General features: G+C 35.8%; 2 protein-coding genes across 2 annotated transcripts in view; both read right to left on the reverse strand.

The window, feature by feature from the left end:
- Positions 1 to 902: 902 nt before the first annotated feature.
- On the reverse strand, positions 903 to 7,415 carry LOC140169168 (cilia- and flagella-associated protein 44-like; the record flags this gene model as incomplete). The annotated part of the gene is made up of 4 exons (XM_072192425.1): positions 903 to 3,643; positions 4,354 to 4,422; positions 6,503 to 6,520; positions 7,320 to 7,415. Coding segments are annotated over 4 exons (324 nt in total), but the record flags the coding sequence as incomplete, so codon positions are not given.
- A 22-nt stretch (positions 7,416 to 7,437) lies between these two features.
- LOC140169169 (cilia- and flagella-associated protein 44-like) overlaps positions 7,438 to 14,238 on the reverse strand; it is a gene marked incomplete at its 3' end in the record, with an annotated part of 57,191 nt that continues 50,390 nt past the window's right edge. Inside the window, exons 30-34 of the mRNA XM_072192426.1 lie at positions 13,987 to 14,099; positions 12,302 to 12,478; positions 11,279 to 11,475; positions 9,337 to 9,562; positions 7,438 to 7,455 (exon numbers count right to left, since the gene is read on the reverse strand). Coding sequence (XP_072048527.1) covers positions 7,438 to 7,455; positions 9,337 to 9,562; positions 11,279 to 11,475; positions 12,302 to 12,478; positions 13,987 to 14,099 — 731 coding nt within the window. The remainder of the gene's footprint in view (positions 7,456 to 9,336; positions 9,563 to 11,278; positions 11,476 to 12,301; positions 12,479 to 13,986; positions 14,100 to 14,238) is intronic.

The raw sequence follows: 14,238 nt of genomic DNA on the forward strand, positions 1-14,238 counted from the left end.
TTTTATTTTGTTTAATACAGTTTTGTTTGTATATTTAATGTCTCGGATGCACCATCGGATAGATGAGTGCCACTGATGTAAAAGCAATTTCCAAATAAAAACTTGAAACTTAAAAACTACAACACTTTCATGGTAAATGGCATGCATAGCTATGTATAGCCATGCATAGTTATGTATAGTCATGCATAGCTATGTATAGCCATGCTCCCTTCAATCTTCAGAACAGGGAAAGGCCACTAGCCTAGTGTTTACCCCCAGCACTTCCCTGTTCAGACTTTCTGTTTGTCTGTTTTGTAATGTCAGAGAGGGGTTGTCATGGTCCCATATACTGATATACTAGGCCAGTGCCAGTCAAAAGGACATTTCACCTTGATTAAATGTTTACATAACTAATTGGGTCAAGATGTGTGATATAAAGTGTAAATGAGTGAGATGTTTGTTCATAGTCAGGGTTGCCAACTAACAATTTGTTAGCCCAATTAGTTCTGATTTGGGAGAATTTGAGACACTATTTGCTCATGGCTCTTGCACAGAAGTAAGGGCCTATAGACAGCACAAGCCCAATTGGTGCTAAAAGCAACACTGAAAAGCAGACATTGTCCTATTTTGCTGTGTTCTTAACCAATTGTCCTTCATAGCAAACAATTTGAGACCATTTTCATAAAAATCAGAGGATGGTCCTTTGGCTATTTTAAATTGTGTTGGTTCATGTTTGTAAATTCGTATATACCTGGGTACTTTAAGATAGCCAAGACCACGCAGAAGATAAAAATTATTTAAGCAGCTAAATACACTGGTTACTGGTTATAAGAATATTTCTTAATTTATCTTAATTTTTTTTTTTAATGAGCTGTATTTTGCTGACATCATGAGTTAGCCCACACAGAATAAATACAACAATCTTGTGTCATTTATAGCATCTTTATCAATAATTTTATTGGACGGAAAAATACATTGTAATATTTTGTTAAATATTAATAGTTACACTGTAAAATTTACTTAATACTGAAAGTATATACTATAAATCACACAATACGGATGCACAGAAGTTTGCATTTAGCAGGATATTTGGCGCTTTAGAATTTTTACCAAGCAAATGCAACGTTCACCCCAGAACTTTGGGAAAATATCAAATTTTGAGAAAATCACACACAAAAAGGTTTTTCCACCCAAAATCAAAACTTTTAACCACCACACAAGTTATATGCTCACTCTAAAACTTATAAAACAGAATATCATTATATCTCCAGCCAAAAACTAGTCACTACTTTTAAGGGTCCTCAAATTTGGTTTATGGCCCTAAACATTTGTAAGTTTATGGGAGTGGGGAATGCAAATTTTGGCAATTTCTTGTCCATATTTTAAAAACTGGGCAGAATTTGTGAAAATTGGGGAAATTAAGATAGCAGTAACTAGATTGTTGTCTCTAGATCAAAATAAATGTTCCCATTTAATTTACAAATGTAAGCGATTAGTACATGTTATGGTGTTTAAACACGTTTAGGTGGAAACTCCAGTTTGAGTACTTTTATTTTACAAATGGATCCATTTCTCATTTCAAAAACAGTTGCATTGCAATCCTTGCAATATTTTATGCCAAACACAACCTTTCATGCATCCTTAAAGAAGATCCATTAAGATTTTATTGCTAACAATAATGAAAATAGCACTTTGATAACTGGACGGTATAATTTGGATGGAGAAGTACATTAATGGACGGAATATGCTCAATAATCATTTTTAATACCTTATTTGATTAATAATATTACAAATTAAAGGCACTAGTCTATCATTACTTACACATTTCTCTTAAAATTTATATTATTTTATTGCATTACAATTTGATAATATATTGTAATATAAATATATAAACAGATTCAAAAATTAAACCGACAAAATAAATACTTTTCATCCTGTTGAGGATTGGCATTTTGATTAGTCCAAGGTCCTGGAAAAATTGTGAATACACAAGTCCTAAGTTCCCCCTATGACTTTTTAAAAGAAATCGAAAAGTTGTTGACAAAATTAAAAATTTGTAAAAGTCGTTGATAGCCTATTTTATTTTGCACACCTGGTCTAATTTACAACGTCAGACGTCCTTGCGTTTGGTCATAATGGCTTATCAGGTAACAAAAGTTTAGAAAGTTGCACTTTTTTTCATTCAACTTTCACGAAGCATGTACATGTAGCATATTCTAAACCATAACATTAAATTCTGCTTTAAGATTAAATTTGATTTATTTTAAAAAGTCGGAAGAGGAAACTTGTGAACCCTTTTGGGTCTGAAAGCAGTTTTGGTAAATATATGGTCAAGATGGAAGCATTGTATTGTATAAAAATTGATATTATTCTATCCTGCTTGGTGAGTTCTAATAATATATCACATTGAAAAAAGCCTCTATTTTATGACTTTGAATACAGTACATAACTCGGACAAGAGGGCATAATGTAACAATTACTGAATCAGTAAGCTATTTGTTAACCATCATTAGTCTCACTTACTGACACAACTTTTTCATTTAATTTAGTATAATTAGATTGTTGGGGACAATTTGGTGACAGACTGACAGAATATAATAACATCAATTTCATAAGAAGAGTGATTCAAACCAGAGAATAACAGGAGACACAGATAATGAATGAATTTGCACATCACTTAAAAGTAAGGAAATGGAGCTCAGACAAACTGGCATTATAATAAAGGAGAGAAAAAATCAGAACCGTTCGGATTCGAACCAGCGTGCACCCACGGTTCCATGTCATTGAGTTCACCACCACACCCCACAACAGCTCATGGAGTATCTGCTGGCGAATTGAACTTGTAATGTCTCACGGTCAATGTAAATTAATTATAAATAGAGAGGCCGCCATCTCTATTTATAATCACTTAAAAGTAATAAAAGCCAATTGGTCTTTGATGTGGGAAAAACTTAACCAATAGCCTTTTCCTTGCACAGTGTAAAGGTGGGGCTTCAATCAAACTTGAAGCATATAAAATAAGAATTAAACCAGTTATATAACATTTGTGTAAAGTGTAAAGGTACAAAATTCTTCCTTTCATCTCTTTTGCCAGTTTGTAGCTCTGCCTAATATGGCAGAACCATGCAAGGGGTGAATAGAACCACATATTTTTCCAAAGTGCAATACTATTTTTCACATAAACTTAAGGACACTCTAAAACATGTATGCATACATAATAGGCACATGTCATAAAACGACAGCCCCTCACGAATATGGGACAAACACAGTCTCATGTAAATCACCTGGATTGTCAAAATTCATGCCTGATCTGCGATTAACGATTAACACACTCTGCTGTATAGCTGAGAATATCACCTAACTTGAATACACTGAAGAAGGACATCAAGTTGTGGAAAGCTGCCATAGTTCTCAAGACAGTATTTATACTCAGCTCCAAGAATTATTCTTTTTGACACACCAATAAATCTAACAAAAGATTGCAACACTCTAAACAACATTTTTTTATGTACATGTGTTTATTTTATGTTGTCCCACTCATGGGAGGTCTGACTAAAGGGGACCCCTGGGGTATTGGGGGCTGGGTAGGGGGAAGGATATGTCCACCTTTCCTGGAGAGTAAGCTGATTTCTTCCTTCAAGGCTTCTACTTCCTGTGCTTGAAGCTGTAACAAAACAAAATAAAAAACAAGGGTTAAATTTTGATTTTAACGATAATTTCCAGTCTACCAGGTAATTTCTGTCAAACGTTTTCAGCTTGACTGCTATTATAGTTATGTCCATAAGTATCTCAACCCCACAGCCACTACTTCCTTTCGTACAGACGCCCTGATTGGTTAATTACATGATTTAATCATTTGAGAAACCAATCAAAATAGAGCTTTCTTCTCTCTTAGCAATTTCAAGCTTAATTCCTTCAGCCTTATCGCCTATTCTTACAATATCTATGATTGGTCAATACATGATTTTACCGTATTTCCTGGAATAGTTGACCTGGGGGTGTTGCATTTTCCAAAGGGTGGCATTTATTAAAGGTCATTTTTAGAACGATAATTAGGTAAGCTGAAATGATGAACTATGACCATAGGAATGACGACTTCCTATTCACTTTCGAGTTTACGATAAGATTTTTGTCAACTTCCGACACCATGTGTGCACCTTGGTAATCTTATTCCACAAGATAGCATAAAATATCGGCATTTTTTAAACATCGTGTTTGAAAAAAGTGGTGGTGGCGTTTATTTCAAGAGGGCGACTATTCGAGGAAATACGGTAGTCCTCTTTGTAACCAATCAAAATAGCTCTAAGATGCTGATATGGGGTAAATTATTTAAGTTTGATAGGCATAGCCAACTAATATTGAGACAGTATTTACCTGTACAAGTTGTATCAATCGTTGTCGTTCCTCTACATCAGCTTTCCGGACACCCTGAAACTCTCCACCCTGTGTAAGAGGAAACATGCCATATGGTTATCCATTGATGTTGTGTAACATTCTTGACTGACCTAAAGTTTCCATAATTCAAGGGTTAAGACCAACCTTAATTTACACTCGTATCATCTACTTCTTTCCTTTAGTATTTGAACTAATAAAAACTAAAAAAATATTCTGCGATTAGCGGTTGGATCAACTAAACACATTGATTTCTAACAGCCAGGTATCGGGTCACATGCGCAATGCAATTTGAGCCCCATTCCTTTGCAGCCAGTTTGCCAGGTTTTGAAGTTGGCTAAAAAAGGGCTTCAATGAAACTGTATTAAAATTGCTAAAGTTCAAGAAACAAAGATTTTGGTAGTTTATGGGGCACTATGTGCATATATTGTGATATTAAGTTAAAAAAAAGATATGGCAGCTTTAATGGCAGTGGTGTAAGGATTTCTCTACAGCTTTCTATTTATATTTCAAATCGTGATTGTGTCACTGCAAAAACAAATATACTGCGTAAGTATCCTTACACTTCGAAACTGAACAATATTGGGGTAAATTTGTTTTTTTAATAGATGCACTATTTAATCCTGAATGTTATGAGACCACATTGAATACAATGTGACCTCAAGAGGTAAAGTTACAAGCAATTGAATAGACGAAGGTCCAGTTTTAAAAGTGACATACAAGTGCAAAAAGATTCCAACAAGCGCAACAAAGAGACAACACAGTTTCGTCAATGAAGCGTTATTTAAAGCGGTTTTTATTTCAGTTTTTACTTCTCTGTACTTTCATAACTTAAATTTTATTGTCAGTTCTTTTGTTTCAGTTTTCTTTTGTTCCTTTTGTTTTAAATTAAAGCCAAACGCATAAATTAGCCATTCACCACTCTCAAACCAGATGTCTAGTCTGTGGAGTTTTGAATAGGCCAGATTGTCACTTTAAAAACTGGACCTTCGTCTAATCAAATGCTTGTAACTTTGCTTCTTGAAGTCACATTGGATTCAATGTGGTGTCATGATGTGCAGGATTAGATAGTGCATCTATTAAAAAAGAAATTTACCCCAATATTGTTCAGTTTGGAAATTGTGATTATTTTTCCAAGTGTAAGGAAACTTTATTGGTGTAATATATAAGTTATCAAGCAAGGCTCCACAGACTTGCAAATTCTGTAACTTTTTTGATGTATTATTTCTGGAATTTCCCTGACCATAATCAAAATTCCACAGCTTTTGTCTTTTGATGAATTATTTCAGAATTTTCCTGACCATAATCAAAATTCCATGACTTTTGTCTTTTGACTAATTATTTCTGAAATTTCCCTGACCATAATCAAAATTCCATAGCTGACCCTTGCTGGAACTTCCATAACCAAAATCAAAATTTCACTTTCCCATGATTTTGGCAAATTTTTAACATTTCAGAGAATTTGTAGGTACCCAAATAAGTCTGTTAATTGATGCCTTACACAGGCATGCCAAATGGGTTATTTAAAATCATTTTATAAATGTGCATAATTGTTTTCTTGGCTTTAATCAGTTTCATATCAAGTTGTGCACACATCAAATTCACACAATGTATTTTTTTCATCCTCATGACAGCATACTCAGAGTTAGCCTTGTATCAAGACAGGGATTAAACAGCTGATGGAATAAAGCTGTGTAATGCTGGTTTCATACTTTCTGCCGCTTGCCGCTGAGCGGCATGACGCTTCATCATGCTGATTGTACTTTTCTGCAAGCGGAGTGGCACACCGCTGAGCGGCATGACTCTGAAAGCCATTGTTGCCGCTCAGCACCACTCCAAACTCGTATTTTGTTAATTCAACTCCCATCGATGCTGCCGCTTGGGCAAAACGGTGAAGTGGTCGATATATCGGCTTCCCACTGGTCACCGCTAGCGTTTCTGGTGTGACTGCCTAGTAAAACAAAATCATCTTCAGAGCGGCAAAGCGACAAGTGGCAGGAAAGTATGAAACCAGCATAATCCCTCAATAAAATCATGACAACAGGCTAATTTAGTGTATACTGACATGAAGGATAGACCCAGAGATTAGATGTGCGATTGGTTAGATTGTGCATATTGTAATTGTAATTACCGATTTGGATCCCAGAGTCTTTGATTGCAGAAAAGTGACAAGACAAATTATTATTTAACAATCATTAACATTTTTTTTTTTAAAGCATTAAAATTAAAATCATTAAAATTATCCAAAGCAGTGACAATGCATGGAAATTATAATTAACACTTTTAGGAAAAGAAGTGAATCTGTCTTAATGTAATTTTGACTAAATACAATTGAAACACACAGCTTCAACAGGGATTAGACTAGAAAATATTTCAATAAATCTGACTTCATTTGTAAGTAGACGTTGGTATCCTAGGTATCTGAAGTAATTTGGACCTGCTGAATACACAAATGGTGATTACCAAGCTTTATATAGCTTTTAATGAGTCTGTAGAACATTTTAGTGATGTACTTACTGGCTCAGAAGCAACTTCCCAGTAGCGCTACCACAGGGGCTCAATTTCATCGCACTTTGCGCCAATTAAAATTAATTGATGTTCTCACAATTACATCTAGCAAGAATCAAGGCAGAATTAATTCTACTTCTTGCAAACTAAGTTTAGGAGATTATTGTTGCGAGAATCGATCATCTCATTCTCATCAAATTTGAGGCCCTGCCCTCAGATGATTAGTTTTGATTTCAAAATGCAACAAATTTATTTTTAAAAAAAACAAATTAAAAATTAAAAACAGAAAAAATAGTGGAATTTTTTTCTAGCGATTATAATCCACAGACCATCAAAAATTATCTGTTCAACAAAAACATAATCAAATAGTGCTATTTTTTTCAAGTTTATATAAGGTCATTAAAACCATGCTATTATGCTATAGCAATATAGTAACTTACCAAGCTTGTTTGTCTGGTGTCTAAAGCTTTCTCCAAGACCTTATTCTCACCGACAAGAAGTGTAAGATGACGGAGGCGCTCTGTGTTCTTTTTTTTCAATTAATGATACGTCGACTTTTGTGTTGCTTATCTTTCCCTACACAAATATAAATTTAAAAATTAGAGGCACATAAATAAGGTAACAGGTTAGACATTTAAAAAGAATATTAGAAACCTTTCAAAACTTTACAAGTAACAGGTTCATGTTGATGCACAGATCAGGGATGTAAGTAACCCTGAAGAAAAAATACGGAAAATACGGAAAAAAGCGCGTAAATTCAGGCTAAAAAGCCCAAAATGGGCTGAAAATAAAAGAAATTGCGTAAATCTGGACTACAAAATTACAGAATTCTGTAAAAATACAGAAAATTTACATCCCTGACAGATCAATGTGCTTGTGCAGCTCGTCAACAATAATGCAGACCTTAGCGAGCAAACAAATAATTATATCAGATAATCTGGACTTAGCATTTTACATGGTTGCAGTATTACATCTCATCATCAGGGGCACTTAAAGGCCCTTTCAGTGATTTTACAGGAATATTAAAAAAATGGAAATTTGTCAGAGTTGCTTAGAAATAAAGAATAAGTCTACAGAATTTCATTAAACCACTTTTCCCTGAATACATCGACAAATTAGTCAAAAAAACAGAAGTTTTAGAAAGGTTTTCTACTTCAACTCAGATCGACTCGAGAAAATCGAGATTTTCGTACAGTGCGCCACCAATCGACTGGAATAACTTCCTAGTCCAGTGTTTCTAACACGGGGGAAGTAGAGTCTAAATTGATTTAAAACAGACGCTTAATTTTTGTAGTAGAAAACAAAATAAGCAATTAAAGGTCACCGAGGCAAACTAACGGTAAATTCAAATATGAAAAACAGTTAAAATTGTGTATTTTGTTTAAAATAGTAGCTACTGATGTAATAAGTAGTAGAAACAATACGCAACGCGTGTTGGTACGTGGAGAGTGAGCTTCTTTCGATCTCGAGTCGGACTTTTGTACTGTCAGTATCAAAAGTCCAGAATCATGCAAATGCTTTATTTTGTCTAAAATACACGGCTTTCGACCGAACCACTAGCAGGCTATGTTAGCACATCTATGCCAATTACAAAGGTACCAAAATCTGAATTTTGATGATTTTTACGATCGTCCGGATGAGCAAATCACTGAATGGGCCTTTAACACAAATGACCATACGCATATATGCTCCCCTAGCAAGACCCACATTTTTAGAATTTATCAAAACAGAGTACTGAAAGACCCCTGCTTTTAATAATTTCAGCTCTAAAAGATCCCTTAATTGACCATTCCTCACATTTTTGTCTGTTCCAGGCAATTTTCAACCGGAAAGCCAACACAGACCCTTGATTTTGGCCATTTGCACCAACAAAGAACACCAGGCAAAGCCTAATTAACTGTCACACTGTCAAAAAAAAAAACCACTTCTATGGGGTGCTGATAGTGGTAGGCAGTGTCACTACCAAGTTGGGACTTTATTGATGCACACAATAACAAAAACAAAATATTTTTTGCCAAATTATAAGCTGAACAAAGAAAAGCTATATCCTGCTATTTGCAGAGCATAAATAATTCCTTTCAAGAACAGATTTTTGCCTACTTTAAGGGGGTACTACACCCCTGCCCAATTTTGTGCCTATTTTTCTCAAAAATTATCGAGCATTGGTGACAAGTAAGATATGTATATTATAGGGGCAAGGACTACAACTGCTACACTGGAAATTTTATTTCAGCACAGACAACAGTTGTGGAGTTACAGTCAAAAATGAGGGAAAACCAATATTTGATCAATAAATCAATAACTACTTGCCTTGAGTTGCTGAATTTTCAGTGCAGTAGTTGTAGTCCTAGCCCCTATAATATACATATCTTACTTGTCACCAATGCTCTATAATTTTTGAGAAAAATGCAAAAATAAGCAAAAATTGGCTAGGGGTGTAGTACCCCCTTAACTTACATTCCATTTCTGCAGCTCCTCTGCATTATCTCCTTCATTGATACGCAACCTTTCTTTCAACTCTTCCACAGTCCTATTCACTCCTACTGACTCCAGTTTCTCCAGGTCTACAAGGCGTCCAAACTTGAGTCGCATCATCTCGTTGCATTTCTCTTGCAACTCTTCGATGCGGTTCTCCATCAGTTTGCGATCTTTGATCAACTGCACATGCTGCTGACGGTGTTCCCTGGAATTGGTAATTAAAAGAGGTAATTAGTGATTTATTGCTGAATCAGAACATTGGGCTATTCCAGTTGAAATCCACACTACCCCTGTGGAACATTTTGGAAATATCTGCCACAGAAGGTGCCCCCTGCATTATGGCTTAACCTATATCTTCCACAACAGGAGTGCATATTTCAAATTGAAGTAATCCAATTGTCAGGGTAGTGTGAATTTTAAAATGGAATAACCCAAAATTCAGATTGAGGCATTTTTGGAACTATACACCCCTGCAAATAGCAAAGCCATCTAATAAAGACCAAGTCACAGACATCACAGACAATCAATGAAGTCCACCATCAGCTTGTACACATTTACGGATATATCATACTAGCAATCACAGCATGCTACTCAAAAATCGCTAGTGATCAAATCCTGCTAGCATTTTCACTTTCAGTCCTCGCAAGCCACGTACTGATAAAGTTACCTTCAAGTCACTCTGGTTGTGATTTGATGCCAGGTCTTGCTAGCGACTTATCAATCAGGTATCAGCAATCCCTTTTCTGATGAGTGACGGAAGTTATGTCACAAAAAACCAGCTTTGCTCCTTGCGATTTTGATGACATGGCCATTATTCAGACAACACGCACTAGGATCTCAGACAAACTCATCTGTCAGGACAGAGTTCACTAACCTTGATATATTTATACACTGAGGTCAAATTTTGAGGACTGTTTTTTAAATGGAGGCTAACCCTAATACGGACCCTGTTTTTTTGCTACTGGAAGACAGAGATGGAACAAAAAAGGATAGAAGATGAACAAAGAAGTCACTTGGTACCTCCAAGAATTGAACTTGGGACCCCTCACATGCCAAGTGCGAGATCACCAACCTCTAGCCACGGGCGTTTCCGTACGTATATATGACTTAGGATGATTGCGTCATGGCAACACATGGTATACATGCATGCACAGTAGTTTTCCTTGCAGTTAAGGGCTGGGGTATGAACGTTTGGACAGTATTTATTGTGGGACATTAGAACACATCAGGCATATCGAATTGCATTCTGAATACGAAGAATGTCATTCTGATATCAAATAATTTTGATTTTTGAAATTCGCAATTTAATACACATTTTATGGCAAATCATTAAAATTGATATTTTTGATATTTAACAGTACTTGAAGTAAACTTTATAAATCTGATGATTTATACTTAAAGTGTATGTAGGTGGGATGAAAAGCCGACGATCAATTGAAAATTTTGACCTTTCAGATGATGGATTTTTTTCCCAAAACACCAAAAAAAAATTAGGTCTTTTGGGAAAAAATCCATATCTTCAATATGAAAGGTCAAAATTTTCAATTGACCATCGGCTTTTCCTCCCTGCTACATACACTTTAAGAATATGTCATTAGATTTATATAATTTACTTCGAGGACTGTTATATATCAAAATTTGAAAAATATCAAATTTTTATAATTTGTCATAAAATTTGTATTATATTGTGATTTTCAAAAATGAAAATTATTTGATATCAGAAAGACATGCTTCAGTATTCAGAATGCAATTCGATAGGTCTGAGGTGATCTCATGTCCCACAAAAAATACTGTCGAAACGCAATAAACGCTCATTTTAGATCCCTTAATGAACTATTAAGTGTCCCACTGATTTAATAAAAATAATACTTCCAAGTAAGAACATTTTTGGCTCATGGTGAAGGTTTGTTCAGTCTCTTACTTGTAATGTCTCCTCTGGGCTGATTTCTCTTCCTTCAGTTCTCTAATACGTTTCTGTAGTCTAGTCATACCAGCATTGTTGAAGACCAGACATGAGGTGAGGTCCTGAGGCATCTGACCATTGACAACATGCTCCACTTGGTTTAGATTCAGTGTAACCACCACATCTAACTCGTTCAACTTCTGCTGCTTCTCTAGCTATAAGGGGAGAAAGAAGATGGAAGGTGATGGTTCAATTAAGCTGTATATGCTCAATGCACAGCACACGACTCAAAATCACATTGAAAACAATTAGTAAATTTACTTTGTAGATCAAATTCAGACTCCACTCTCATCCATGGTCCATTTAGAATTGAGTAAACCAACCATGAGGGTACTTCGTCCTTATGAGGGGAGGTTAAACCGTCAGTCCCGCATAGAGTCATACTACATGTATATCACATTGCAAAGAGTTGGGTCTTTACTCCTGGTTTTCTACCCTGGCTGACCCCGGAGGGGGGTACTTGGTACAAATGACCATACGGGGATGTGCCGCAAACATGGGTAGCATTTTCCGAATTTTGGTATATCAATGACCACTTCTTCTAGGCCAATCCATCTTCTTGGTATATGGATTGGTCCTTTGTTCAAGATTTTCTCAATTTATTCAACATTTTTTTGAAATTTCGCCAAAATTTGGGGAAAATTTGTAAAATCTAAAACAATTTCGTTTGAATTTGGCCGAAAATTTTTGACTTTTGGTATATCGATGGGTCCAAATGTCTTGAAAAAATGGTATATTAATGAGTCAACTTTTAAATTCTCAGTAGCACACCCCTACCAAAACTAAACTTGAGTATTATTATTATTATTATCATTATTTGACCCAATCCGTCTAGCTTGTTGATGGGGAGCCCTTAAGTTTGCATATATAGGTAGGCCCTACCCTTCTGCTTAAACAGTAAAACTGTAAAATCTAAATAAATGACACGAAATGAGAAAAAAATTGGAAACTAAAAGAAAAATGGACATAAAATCAGCATACCTGGAAAGCTTCCAGATCAGCCTCAGCCGTCTTCAGATTGCTCTCAATGATCTTCTGTTTCTTAGTCAGTGCATCAACTTCTTTCTTGAGTCCTTCAGCTGTCTTCTTCTCCTCAGTCATTGCTTCCTCAATGTCTAGACGCTTCTCACGCAGGGCGCAGGTGTTGTCAAATAATGCCTGGGAATATATCAGGAGATTGTTATTGGTAAGCAGGCTTAAAAAATTGATTTCCTCGGAATAGGCCAAATTTTCCACAAAGATAACTGAATTTCTCACTATGTATTTCTTTACATGTGACAAAAGAAAGACGAATGAGTCTATAATGTCAACAATATTTAATTTTGAGTGATTCTCTAAATTGAAACACAAAATCAACCATGATAATGTATCATATATTTGTATCAATTACTCAAAATCAATATTTCTCTTGATCATGTCACATATGGCGAGCAAAATCTCCCTCAAAATGCCATTTTCCCTGGAAGGAGTTTCCTGGTATCCATTTTTTTAAAGCCCTATAAAAGGTAAAAAGGCATCATGCTCTTTCTTGATCAGTTTCTTTCTTTCTGTCTTCTAACAGCATATTTCCTAACTACTTTTCCTTACTCTTACTGCTATACTCTACACCACCCAAGTGGGTAAGCAGAAAGACTCCTAAATTTTATGTTATTGTTGATGAAATATGTGTAATGTGTAATATGTTAATTACGGTATTCTAAATGTGCAATATCTAATATTTATGTTTTGAGTTCTCTTGTCTCGGTGGGTTGGAGGGGTCACACCCCTCGGGTGATAGTGTTCACGCTCCTGGCTCCTCCTGGCTAGCCTACCGGGACAATCTTTTATAATTTTTATTTTATGACATGCTTTGTATGTGTATTTTTTATGTATTTTAGCCAGTTATGTAAATAAATAAATAAATAAAGAGTGTGGTGTGGTCTGCGTATGTTGTCTTGAATCCTTTGAGTCTGGTTGCTGGGTTAATAATTGTGGCAATGAGCTTCCTATACCATGCCTGCACACTAAGTGTAATGCTCTTTGCTATCTACTATCTCTGCATATGCACACACCCCTACTCACACAGAAACCCACTTCCTTTCTATTTCATTATCTTCAACCTGGTATACTTGATCACATTCAAGACAACACACAGAATCATCACTGTCTGTCACCCCCCCCCGCTTCCTTTCATCTTTCATCACTTCATGAAGTTCATCCCCCTCCTACTATCTAATGCCACCTCACACCCACCTCCAATATGACTACCGTAAACGTTTGCCTAATGGCGCACCTGGGCTCCTTTGCCTTGGGGTAAATTTCATATACAAATAGAAATCTCCCTCCTCTAAAAATCCTAACAATTAAGGGTATGTGCCCTAATTTGCTGGTGGGGTTTTATGGGAAGACACTTTTAGTTTGTATCTTAAATTCCAGTTATGTCAAGGGAGCCCATAGCGCAATTTGGCGAACGTTTACGGTATATAATATAAATGATCACACCAAGGACAGACATAGTCATCTAAACCATCTCGATCACTCTCATCCTCTTGCCTGCCTGACAACTCAATACTTCATCCTCATCTATCCAATACCACCAAAACACTCCACTTCCCATATGCTTACAATTAACCAACCCTCTTGCTCAATCCCTCCTATCACCCCATATTATCATGCTTACAACATACCTGATCACACCCTGGAGGACACACAGAGTCATCTAAACCATCTTCATCACTGTCTTCTTCTTCACTGTCCCAATCTGACTCATCTTCAGAACTCTCGCTCTCTTCATCTGATCCTGTGATGAAAGATAAAATATAATTAAATTAATAAACATGGTAAAATAAAGTAATTACAAGTTACAATTACTAAAAGTAAAAGCAGGGAGGTAAGTAGGCCTGAAGAAAAAAGCATGAAAATCTGGAGAAAAAAAAAAG

Source organism: Amphiura filiformis, chromosome 14 (assembly GCF_039555335.1).
Source record: "Amphiura filiformis chromosome 14, Afil_fr2py, whole genome shotgun sequence".
Classification (NCBI taxonomy): domain Eukaryota; kingdom Metazoa; phylum Echinodermata; class Ophiuroidea; order Amphilepidida; family Amphiuridae; genus Amphiura; species Amphiura filiformis.